Source organism: Penaeus chinensis, chromosome 40 (assembly GCF_019202785.1).
Source record: "Penaeus chinensis breed Huanghai No. 1 chromosome 40, ASM1920278v2, whole genome shotgun sequence".
Lineage (NCBI taxonomy): Eukaryota > Metazoa > Arthropoda > Malacostraca > Decapoda > Penaeidae > Penaeus > Penaeus chinensis.
Genome location: NC_061858.1, coordinates 26,159,045 through 26,171,885, shown reverse-complemented (window position 1 = coordinate 26,171,885; position 12,841 = coordinate 26,159,045). Strand labels below are relative to the sequence as shown.

At 36.5% G+C, this 12,841-nt stretch overlaps 1 protein-coding gene across 3 annotated transcripts in view; it reads left to right on the top strand.

The window, feature by feature from the left end:
- The first annotated feature begins 2,700 nt into the window (after positions 1-2,700).
- The window catches only part of LOC125046989, a 31,416-nt gene continuing 21,275 nt past the window's right edge, over positions 2,701-12,841 (top strand). Inside the window, exons 1-4 of one of the 3 annotated variants that reach the window (XM_047644997.1) lie at positions 2,701-2,832; positions 6,262-7,372; positions 10,634-10,863; positions 12,599-12,715. In XM_047644997.1, coding sequence (XP_047500953.1) covers positions 6,271-7,372; positions 10,634-10,863; positions 12,599-12,715 — 1,449 coding nt within the window. In that variant the 5' untranslated portion in view covers positions 2,701-2,832; positions 6,262-6,270. Of the gene's footprint in view, positions 2,833-2,858; positions 3,206-6,261; positions 7,373-10,633; positions 10,864-12,598; positions 12,716-12,841 lie in introns of those variants that run through there. The other 2 variants (XM_047644996.1, XM_047644998.1) reach the window with 2 other exon arrangements.

Here is a 12,841-nt window from a genome sequence, read left to right as displayed (position 1 = left end):
TATATATTATATATATATATATATACACACACATATATACATACACACACACACACACACACACACACACACACACACAACATATATATATATAATATATATATATATATACTATATGTCTGTATATATGTACCATATACATATACATATACAGACAACACACACACACAACACACACATATATATATTATATATATATGTATATATCATATATATTAATATATATGTATATATTAAAATGCATATATATATATCATATATATATATAATATATATATATGTGTGTGTGTGTGTGTGTGTGTCTGTGTGTGTGTGTGTGTGTGTGTTGTGTGTGTGTGTGTGTGTGTGGTGTTGTGTGTTGTGTGTGTGTGTGTAAAATACATGTCTGTATATACACACACACACACACGCTATCCTTCAGCACACCAGTATGGCCAAGAAACGCAAACAACATTGACGTGTAAAACAATATAGTTGATTTGCTGAATGATCACTGGATACAAAGTTACAAATATGAAACAGAGGTTATACCTATCTGTGTATATATATGTATATATATATTTATATATACATATATATGTATATGTATACAAACACACACACACACACAGACTCATATATATATATATATATATATATATATATATATATATATATATATATATGTGTGTGTGTGTGTGTGTGTGTGTGTGTGTGTGTGTGTGTATGTGTGTGTGTGTATGTGTGTGTGTGTGTGTGTGTGTGTCTGGGTGTGTGTGTGTGTGTTTGTATATATATATGTATCATATATATGTATTTATGTAAATATATGCATCTTCTGTTTCATATTAGCAGCTTTGTCTCAAGTGCATACAACACCATTCAATCATATGTCGATTGCGTGCGGGAATTCTTCCTAGGCCGCCCTGTCGTGTTGAAGGACACTATACCGTAAATTGCTGACTACTGTATATTTAACTCGTTGTATTGTTCGATTGAGATTATTAAACAGTTTCTTATATTCATTAATTCACCCTACTGTACATTGTAAGAGAGAAGCGGAGAGTGATATTATGACTTTGTCCTTGGGTAGCCTTATACGGGCGCGCACAGACAGGCCGACACAGACACACATAGATATATAAGCAAACACAGACAAATACACACACACACACACACGCGCGCGCGCGCACACACACACACACACACACACACACACACACACACACACACACACACAAACACACACACACAGACACACACACACAAACACACACACATAAAAGAAAACAAAGAAAGAATGAGAGTGATATACGGGAGAAGGGGAAAAGAAGAAAAGAAAAACAAAAAAACAAACAAAATTATATACACGGAAAGAGGGAAAGAAAATACGAGAAATGCAAGGCAGAAATTGCAAAGTAATGTGTGGAAAAGTGAGATACAATAATGATGTATTTATAGAAATGAAGAAAGCCGAGAGTAACAAAAATATTAGGAAACACCATTTAATGAATAAAACAACAAAATAAAAACAAAAAAAAAAGAGCAAAATAGGAAAAAGATACAGGTCCGGAAGTCATCATGCCCCCCCCCCTCCCAAAAAAAAAACAAAAAAAAAAACATGACGTGTGCACCTGTAATGCACCTCATAGAATCACTATAAATATACTTAAAGGGTGCAGGAGTTTATAGTGCATGACCCCATTGCTCAGAATGCCCTAAATTGTAGAGATTGCATGGTGAGTCTTCATGCATCAGTGTTGGAGGTGCGTCAGCCATTGATCGGGGGAAGGGGGGGGGGAGCTGGCATTACTCTGTCGTCTAAATTTGTTTTGATGGGTTATCAAGCAGCAGATTTGGGTGTTTGTTTGTTTATTCTGATGGTTGATTATTGTTGTTTATTATTTTTTTTTAAAGGAAGGAGAGGCATAGTTTTGGACGAGTATTATCTTCTATTTTCCTATTTTGAAACGGGGTTATGAGGAAACAAAGCGAGGTTAAGGATATGATATTGGCTAAACAGACCTAAATTCATGATAACATATCCATTTAAATAACCTATGTACTGTATACTAGCGTGCCGGATGTAAGTTTACAAGAGCCGTAACGAAATTACAGGTTTGAATTGAAAAGTTAGTGGAGTCAGCAATTTTTAACTAAATTAACTGTAATATTCACATCTAAGCTGCTTTTTGAAGAGTAACTTACACATTTCAGTGTGGGAATTCAAGAGAGAGTTGGAGTAAATATAAAATCATTTTCATTTGGGAGTGTTGCAACATCGAATTTATTTTTATCTCTGTGTCATCTTGGCATTTGTATCGTACAAGTGCATAAAACCATAACCATTTGCGAGGACCCTCATGTAGGATGACAAGAAAGCTGATAATTCGGTAAATTAATGTTATCTCAACGTAATGTTTTCCTAAATATATTTAAAGGGAAAATTAGGACCAACCGAACAGCTTGGTTTATGACGTCATTTATTACGTTTAATTCTGGTTGCTGATTGGTCCGTCGTCTGTGACGTCATGGCTGCAGCCGTCATCTGATAAATGTCCGTATCCTCTTTCTTGGCTTCATTTGATAACCGATACTAAATAACATTTTTCCAACCGAGTAGATAGCGACACATTCAAATATGACACATTAAAATTAAAACTCCCCGCTGAGAGGACTATGACACACAAGAATAAACAGGCAAATCTCCTGTAATTGCCAGTGGAAAGAACCCCAAAGGAGGAGGGGATTCGCACTCGGCCTTTTAGTGTAACTGAAAACACAGAGAAGAAGAGGCCAAGATTATTCACGTCCTCTTGACCTGGGATTTTATCGTAACTATGGTCCTTGGCGGTGAGTATTCCGTCTTGCTCGCGACATGTAAGTGCGAGGAGTTCCCGGTGAGGTGAAGAGGAAGAATAAGTCCAGCGACCTATGGATTTGGGGCGAGTGGAGGCGAGCGGTGTTGCCTTCCAGTGAGGCGATCGCGTTTTCAGCTTCGGGAGAAAAGAATTTGCAACATTGGGCCTTTGCAACAGCAGTGTTTCGAGGTCTGTGGATGTTATGTATTGATATCCGGCGATGGGGAGTGTGACCCTGGAGTCGGACACTGCGAATGCAAGCGAGCGGGCAGGGAAGCAGCGGCGGTCATGCAAGCAGGCAGTGTATGGAAGCAGTGACATGAGCCAAGGACGCCTTCATGCAGAGCAGGATTTCCTTATCAAACGTGATTTACAAAACTTTTATTTTATTATTAGGCTTTAGCTCAGTGGCGGTGCTTGCGACCGAAGGCAGAGTATCACCGAGGGTTAGAATTCATCCTATTGTTGGTTTTGTTCTGTTTGCCAAGATGATTAATTGCTTTGTTAATGCAATATTGCTGGAGTAAAAGTGGGCCTGTTTGAATTGTCATTTTTTTAGTAATATTCTGATTACTAAATTAAAGTTTGCAGAGTCATATATACATACACACATATATATATATATATATATATATATATATATATATATATATACACACACAAAATATAATATATATAATATATATATAATATATATATTATATATATAATATGTATATAATATATATAATATATATGATTTATAAAATATATAAAATATATAGTATATATATATATAGATATATAGATATATTCATTTATATACAAATATTGATAGATTATCCATGTAAATGAATGCCCCAAATTTAAGAATTTTTGCTTGTGTATGGAGAGTAGAAAATAATTAATCCCAAATAGTTTGCTATTTTTTCTGCTGAACAAGTTCAGTGCAGTTTGTATTTACCAGTAAAGCAACAGCACATGCAGGAAAAAAGTTGAGGTAATGCTGTTGCTCAGGTGACAGAATTAATGAAAGCTGTTTGTTCATTAAAGTCATCAGCATGATATCCCTTGATTGGCGAGAATCAGGGATTAGGCAAAGGGGGTTGAAGGGAGCGGCTTCCCCTGATAAGAGGAAGTCAAAAGGGCTTTGCAATTATTCACTTAATGTTGTAGGGGAGTTGAGGGGACAGATCTGTTGATGAAGATTAGGGAAATCGAGAGGACGCTTTCATTCGCCACCAATAAGGCTTCCATTTTTTTTTTTTTCTAAGAGTCTTAGTAAGGATTTTTTTGTTTTGTTTTGTTTACGGTCTGTCGTGTAACAATTGTTATATTTGTATTAGATTTAGGTTTGATGTTCTTGTATGTTTTGGTTGTGCAGAGAAGTGTAAATATACAAAAAAATTAGAGAATGATAATATCTGGTAAACTTCAGATATAGGTATTGATTTTCAAAATGGGATATTTTCTTGAAATAATTTGGTTGTTTTGTTTCCGAAATCACTTGAAACTTGCCATGATGTTGTGATGGAAGGCCAGCAATTTGAAGTTTAACCCGTAATTACTCCTCGTCATTCAGTCCCAATGTGCGCAAGAAATCACCAAAAAAATTATCTGTGTATTTTACTTGGTCATTTTAAAAAGATTCCTGTGGTAGCTTTCATATTCTTTTTTTTTTTCTCTGTTATTGATATTGGCCGTGTGATGATTCTTTACAGTGTGGGTACACTTGGCAGAAGCTAGGTCCCCAACTCTGCCACCAACACCCTATGGCAAACATTGTCTTTCCCTTGGTATGCACGTCGAGATAGTTCTGAAACTTGGAAGCACTCGAGTGGAATTGGGCTGTGGGGCGTTACCTTCCGTGTCTGCAAATTATATCTTGTATTGTCGACTTCATTTTGCCCTAGCTTAAATTGGTTCCTTATTTCATGATAAATCTTTGAACCTTGTTGGTTGTCGCCTAAATTCTGAATTCAGGGCCGCCATATCGATCATCATGAGGCCATCGAGACACAGGGTGTTATCTAAATATTTACTCTTGTTATTATAAACTTAAAAATATATATACAGGGCATCATCTAGTAAAAATAAAAGAGAAAGAAATTAGGACAGCCTGAACTGTGGCTTGTACTCTGACCACAAGCCATCTGGACCAAGAGCCTGAAGCACACTAACACGTTTTCTGTTGACAACACTTAATATAGCTTTAATTCATCTGATGTAAATAGAATAAGAGAAAGCCGAGTCTCCCTTTGTCTCTTGGAAAGTGAATGTATTTAGTGTTTCAGTGTTGATAATTCTGCATAACCAGGATGTCTACATAATTTTATTTGTGTAAATGTATACAGTTGAGGCAATTCTTGAAAAAGCACATAATCACAATAATTTATAGTATCCAGAAGCCCTACAGTAAAAGAAGCCCCAGTAATCCTGAGTCTAGTTTATATTCTGTAAGTGTTATAATAGTAAAGTAGATATGTCAGGCAAACAGGTGTAAATAATTATAAGCCTTACTACTGTTTTTTATACATATAGGACAAGACAAACTCCATGGAATTGGTAGACCACAAATGATTAAGGAACTCTTCTCCAACGACATACAGTAGCCGCCACAAAGTGAAAATAAAAGCTCTGTAATTTTATGAAGTAAAGAGTTAAGAATGGGACTTACTGTATGTTGTCAGTGACATTTTCATATGGCCTGGCTATTTCTCATCAGACAAGGAATGAATCCAAACTCTGTCCTGGTAACTTTACTATTGGTAAACTGCAGCTGTATTTTTACCATTAATCCATTGTTAAGATGGCATGTACAAATGTGCCGTGTCTACTGCAATTTCAGTTTATTATTTTTGTTTATACAGACCTGGCTTCACAAGTGATTAGTCACCAGAGAGTTATTTACTTGTCCTACCTATTTCACCCTTTTCATTGATTTTTGGAAAGACTCTTTTATTTTATGATTGCTGATAAGTATTAATATCATTATGATAATCATAATGTCAATAATATTAATTACAATATCCGTAATAATAGCACTAGAACAAAAAGTCCTGAAAATTCAAGGAATGGGGAAATCAGGTGCTTGCACATAGGGCCTCCTAATTGACTCCTTGATGACTTAGCTTATGGAGCCATATGTTTGCAAACAAAATTCACAGAACAAAGCAGCAGTGGACAGTACGTGTACCAGGCACTGATGGGTTTAGATAATAAGTTCTAGGAAATGCTATCTCTTTACTTTAGTAATCCATTGTTACTTGATCTTTGGTCTATATCTATAGACTTATTCTAAACTATGGGTCTTTGCAAAGAGATTAACATTATTACTGTACAGAGCTGTGTCATTTTAAAGATCTTTTTTTTCTTCACATTGTGAAGTAATTTCAGTATTTTTTTGGATGCTTAATCTTGATTCCTTTTCTTTTGTCCACAGTTGTTTACTATGTCGGAGCAAGAGACCAGTAGAAGCCCAGAGAACGGAAGACCGGATGTGGATGACCTCTCTGAGGCGAGGGAAGACTCCTCGTGTGAAGTGGAGAAGCCATGCTGTTCGGACGTAAATAGTTGCCTTAGCTGTGACAGTGGTATGGGAAACACCGTCTTCTCCTCTCCAGAGAAAGGTGAAAAGGAGAACAGCGAACACTCAGATGACAAGGACAGTGATAGTAGCGACCAAAATGAAACGCTTACTAGAGAGAATGACCCCAGTAAGACGGCTTTTGTAAAGAGCCAGGATGGTGCTTCAGACCCCGTGTGCAGCCCTCAAAATGAGGCAAAGGACAAGATAGTAGACAATCATGTTGACAGTGCATTTTGCGTGAATGGTAGTGTAAGTCTGCCAAAAGAAGATGAACAACTGATTGTACAAGAGAATCAGGGGAAAGAGGAGGGGAAAAATAATCTTAGTGATTTAGGTACAAACAAAGTAAATCATGCTAGTGAGCTACTATGCAAAGAGGACAAGGACAACAACAAAGAAATTGCTAAGGAAGAAGACACCAGTGAGAGAGGCGATGCACATGGCAGTGTTGACTTAAAGGTGAACGAGGATGTAGGACCAAGTGAGAATAGTGTGAATGTGACCATTAATCTTCAGGATAAGGCTACAGATAGCAAGAGCGATGCAAAAGAGAATGTTGCAAATGAGATTGAGGTCAGTGTAAGTGATAGTGACAATGTCAAATTAAAAGAAGTGCCACTCATTGTGAAAGGTAATGAAGAAAATACACTGCACGTCTGTCAGAGTGATTTTGACGGCCCTAAGGAACTAGTCGGTGAAGGCATGGCTGTGGATCTGGATATCAACAGAGATACAGACTCAGAGGCAGGGGAGTCCTGTTACAGTGAAGACCCAGAGCAAGTGGATGGCTGTCAGGGGGGGAACGACTGCCTGCATCAAGATGGGGTGTGTCACCCTCAGCAAAATTGGGATTATCTCATGGACGAAGAGTTCAACGTCCCCAGAAATCCAGTATTCAATGGTTCTGCAGATCAGCTGTGCAGAAGAAGTAACTTGAAGAGGAAGGCCAGTGAGGAACCTGAAGGTAAAGTAATCATTATTGAAAATTTAGTTTCATGAGTAATCAGTTATACTTCTAATATCATCTAGATTGCATAACATTTTTTTTTTGTTTCCTGTATTGTGCAAGTTAGCAGATTCTGAATAGTGCATTGTAGGAACATTTTAGAGTAGGCATTATTGTTTTTGTTTTTCATCATTAGTTAACTCTTGATTCTGGAGAAGATGAAAGTATGATAAACATACTATATTTTTGGTCTTGAGATTGTTCTTTAGTATATTTTAACAATGGGAACTCAAAAAACCATTTTGCAGCACCTTCAAACATTCTGAATAGTTTGTGAAACAGCTGGGTAGTATTTTCAGTTTTTACTGTAAACATTTCAGTCGTATGAGGGAAATGTGTTGGAACTGATGTGTCTGGTTCAAGTGAGAGTGTGAGAGTGACTGTGAGTGTGAGTGAGTGTGAGAGTGAGTGTGAGAGTGAGTGTGAGAGTGAGTGTGAGAGTGAGTGTGAGAGTGAGTGTGAGAGTGAGTGTGAGAGTGAGTGTGAGAGTGAGTGTGAGAGTGAGTGTGAGAGTGAGTGTGAGTGTGAGAGTGAGTGTGAGAGTGAGTGTGAGAGTGAGTGTGAGAGTGAGTGTGAGAGTGAGTGTGAGAGTGAGTGTGAGAGTGAGTGTGAGAGTGAGTGTGAGAGTGAGTGTGAGAGTGAGAGTGAGAGTGAGTGTGAGAGTGAGTGTGAGAGTGAGTGTGAGAGTGAGTGTGAGAGTGAGTGTGAGTGAGAGTGAGTTGAGTGAGTGTGAGTGTGAGTGTGAGTGTGAGTGTGAGTGTGAGTGAGTGTGAGTGTGAGTGTGAGAGTGTGAGTGTGAGTGTGAGTGTGAGTGTGAGTGTGAGTGTGAGTGTGAGTGTGAGTGTGAGTGTGTGAGTGTGAGTGTGAGTGTGAGTGTGAGTGTGAGTGTGAGAGTGTGAGAGTGTGAGAGTGTGAGAGTGTGTGAGTGGTGAGTGTGAGTGTGTGAGTGAGTGAGTGAGTGAGGTTAAACAGATGTTATGGTGCCATTGTTTGAAGTTTTTGATATGCAGGGAATCAAAACATATGTAGTCATTGTAATTTTCTTGAACTGAGACATTTCTCAAGAGTCCTCTATACAGTTCTGTTTCATTACCATTGTTTCCTCTGAAGACAGTGAATGCTTAATTAATTTATGAAAAGAGTACCCATTGTAAGTTGCAATTTTGGAGACATTTTATTTTTGTGTTGTTCACTAGATGGTTATTACCTATCTGAATAGATAAAACTTGTATTGGGAAGTTAATAGACTTGAGTGGGAGATTTGCTTCACTCTTTCTTTTATGTTTTAGAATTAAGTTACTTGATATTCTCAGTCTAGTATTATTTATTTATATTTTTGTAACTTCACATAACAGTTTGTTATTACTGTATGCTAGGTTTGTAATAGACTTCATTTTGATTGGTAACTATTCAACTCGTGAAGCATCCTTGCGATAAAACAAAAATTAAAGGGAAAATATTTGGTAATGATGAAAAAAGGCCAGGAAAGTATGTAGGCCTTCTTATCCTTTATTAACATTAGCCATATGGAAGACAGCAGGTATAAGGGGATGAAAGGTGGATGCATGTATAGTGTTGTGGGACCCGTCCACTTGAGGGTTAAAAGTGAAGTAGCCAGAACTGGTGACTTGTGATGCCAGAAGGTTATGTGGATAGAGGAATGCATTTTCCTTGTTTTTTAAAAATCAATGTAGCAAAAAGTTGTGTTATGAAGAATGGTTGGAATTGTTTGCAGCTGCCTCTACTGTACAAAGTAGTATTTTAATTTGATTGATGGAAGGAAGGAAAGAATCATGGGAGAGGAAACTGTACAAAGGAATGATAGAAGTAAATTGATAGAATATAGGAAGTAAATAGGAAGATTTGTAAAAGAAGAAGAGGATAGTAGGAAGGAAATAGACCGATACAAAAGAGAGAGAGAGAGAGAGAGAGAGAGAGAGAGAGAGAGAGAGAGAGAGAGAGAGAGAGAGAGAGAGAGAGAGAGAGAGAGAGAGAGAGAGAGAGAGAGAGAGAGAGAGAGAGAGAGAGAGAGAGAGAGAATGGGTGGATGATAGATATAACTGTAAAAGTGGAGAGTTAGTGTTCAGTTGAAAGAAGAGAAAAGCAAAGATGTAGATATACAGATTTTTTCTTTATTTTGGATGTCAAGTTCATTTCACAACCATTTTGATAATTTAATTTAATTTAACAGTTGTTGTGTGTTGGTACTTGGATTTAAATTATTATAAGTAGACTGGCAATTTTTTTTTTTTTAGATATACTGTAAACCCATATTTCTATTGAAAATTATCTTCCTCAATCCGTGTGAATTACACGTAATGCATACATTATACAAGTATTAAAAAAGCACAGGACATATATGAATAACCCATATCATTGTTTTCCTCCGAATTTTAAAGCTTTTGGGCAAGTAAAGTGTTTGATAATGTAGTTTCGATTGTAGTGATATGAACTTCATAGCAGTGCAGTTGTGAATATGCAGCACTAATTGCATTGCTTTGTTTTGAAGCCTTCAGTGAATTGAAGTGTTTTGTACCATGGTTATGGTGGTGTGAATGGTATCATTTGAACTATCCCTCTGTACATAGGTTGTGACTGCACAGTGATTTGCACAACTCACACCAGAAAACAACTTATGTAGAAAATGTTAGCAGTCTTTTTGTACTTTTACTGTTGACCAAATAGCAGCAGTTTTGCTATGTTTTGGAGCTATGGTACACTGCAACATAAAAAAAAAAAAGAATCATGGGAAATCCAGAACTGTTCATAATATAAGGATTGACAGTGTTTTTTTACTTGTTAGCCTGTATAAACCTATTATTTTTTCCTTTGGTGGGTTACATTAAAATATTGTTGGCAATAAGAATTGGAGAACATGAGAGGTTTCATAAGAATGTGGATAACATTTTAACCACTGGGTATGTTTCTTTACAACTGGTTGACTGATTCTTGTTTATGGTTGAGAATATATTCTGTTTTTACAGACTTTTTTCAGTGAAGATTGCTAGCAGCAGAATTATATTAGTTACCCCTTTGAAAGGCTAATGCATTCTCTGGAACCTTACCATTGAGAGGGGTAACTAACATATACAGCATCAAACATAATTCAAATTCTGAAAATAGCCTGGATCTGGGAAAGGGACAGGGTACATATCTAGGCCTTTGTATATTTATAATAGTTTGATATTAGAGTGTTAATGTTTTCACTCTTTATTCCAGATGTCTCTCCTCCAAAGTGCAAGCGGGGCATACAATTTGAAGGTGTGACGGTGTTCTATTTCCCTCGGTCCCAAGGCTTTACCTGCGTCCCATCACAAGGAGGGTCTACACTAGGGATGTCACGTCGACACTCGCACATAAGGCAGTTTACCCTTGCTGAACACGCTGTTGAACAGAGGCGGGCGCATCGTGAATATCTCCTGAGGTTACGACAGCAACGATCAGCAAGGGTCAGTGACTAGGGAATAATATTTCTTAAATAAGATTAGATATTAAATAACACTTTTTTTGCATGGAGGAAGCTAATACAGTTGGTGTTAAAGGAATTGACACAGAGAACCACAAAATTAATCTTTTGTTTTGTTATGTGTCGTGCTGTACCATTTTTACAACTGTTTTGATCTGAAGACTTGGCATTTAGAGAATAATGAAATAGATTTAGTAATTCAAGAAATACGTTATATGTACAGTTACCTTCAAATGCACGTCATTAATTCTTAAAGTAAACATGGTACATTTTATTCATGATTTTTATTGAAGAAAATCTTTGGTTATGCAATGTTAATATCTTTCTCTTGGTATTTGCAGAGAATGTTAGTTGTGACCTAAATTGCTGTCACTGTATATTCTACAAAATTGTACAAAAATTTTTTTTTACAAATATTAAATACCAACAGAAATACAAAATCTTAAATAATTAGTTTCACATTTTTATACAATATGCTTGGGATATCTGTAACTATTAGTTTTTCTCATGGAGTGACGGTTGAGAAAAGAAACTCGCCGAGTAATATGAAATACTAGGGATTTGAAAGGTGTGATAGCATTGGATTTCAGAAAGAATTGAGATGTAGTTTTTTGAGTTTGAAATACTGTTATTGAAAGTGAAAAATTGTTTGTCAAAATTTCTCAATACATTTTTTTTTTTTTTTTGGGGGCAATCATTACATGTACTGTCTGCCGTAGTTTTTGTTTGTGTTTTGTTTACACATAGATGGCTTCACAAATGCTTAGTCACCAAAGAGTAATATTAGGCCAACTTGATCTCACTTTGATCCTTTCTTGAATGCTTAGGGAAAAGGTTTTAATTTCTAATACTATTATTATCCTTATTCATTTTATTGTTAATGTTAGTGTCATTTTTTATATAACATAATTAATCCAGTGCTGCCCAGGGATGGTATGTACGTCCATGCCTTGCCCTCAGTAACTAGTTTATTAACTGTATAAACATGGATGGCTCTACAGAAGCTTAGTCACCAAGGAGTTGGTTACTAATCCTACCTATCTCTCCTTCTTACCTTTTTTCTTGATTTTTTGGGATGTTATATTTTATTTCATATGGCTATTAGTATTATTGATAGTACTGTAATGATTATAATGTCAATAATAGTAATAACGACATCGATATTAATGGGACTAGCAAAAACGAAAAAAATTCCCGGAAATTCAAGAAAGGGGGAAATCAGGTCAGGTCTCACAGACTAATGGTAGCTGAGCACTTGTGGAGCCATCTGTGTCTCGATGCATTTTACAGAACAATACCACGGTGAACATCACTTTTCCCTGGTGGCATTGGCTTAACAATTATTATTGTAATAAAACTTCTTTCTGAATATTTAAGAAATAAGGTAAACAGATGAGATCAGGTAGCTTAGTATGTCATGTTACAGAAATATATATACAGACAGATGTGGTTTCTATTACAGAAGACTAACAGTGCTGAAAACATATTGTAGGGAGTAGATTGGGTGGAAAATAAATTTTGTTCATATGCAATAGATCAAATCTGAAATCCAAAGGGAAGAGAATTAATGTGATAATCTATAGGGTTTCATTAGTAATTGTTTTGAAATTATGTCACAAATGAATCATAAAAGAAGTTCATTAGTTTGTACTTAAACAACTTGCAGCACACGAGACATGAAACAGAATTGAACAGTCATTATTAACTATACAAAACAGGAGCGTGGGGACAGCAGCAGCCGGGGCAGCAGTTCAGAAGACAGCGAGGAAAACAGTGAGGAGGCCAGTGATCTTTCAGACTCAGAACTGGATGCTGATTCTTACTATTTCCTTCAGGTATGGAGCTTGCAGATGAAAATGTGGCAGGTTATCTGCTGATCATTTGGGATTGGTAAAAGCAATTCACCTTTGGCTGTTGGGAGGCTTTTGAAAATTGTGTTTCATTTTGATTAAAGGATAAGT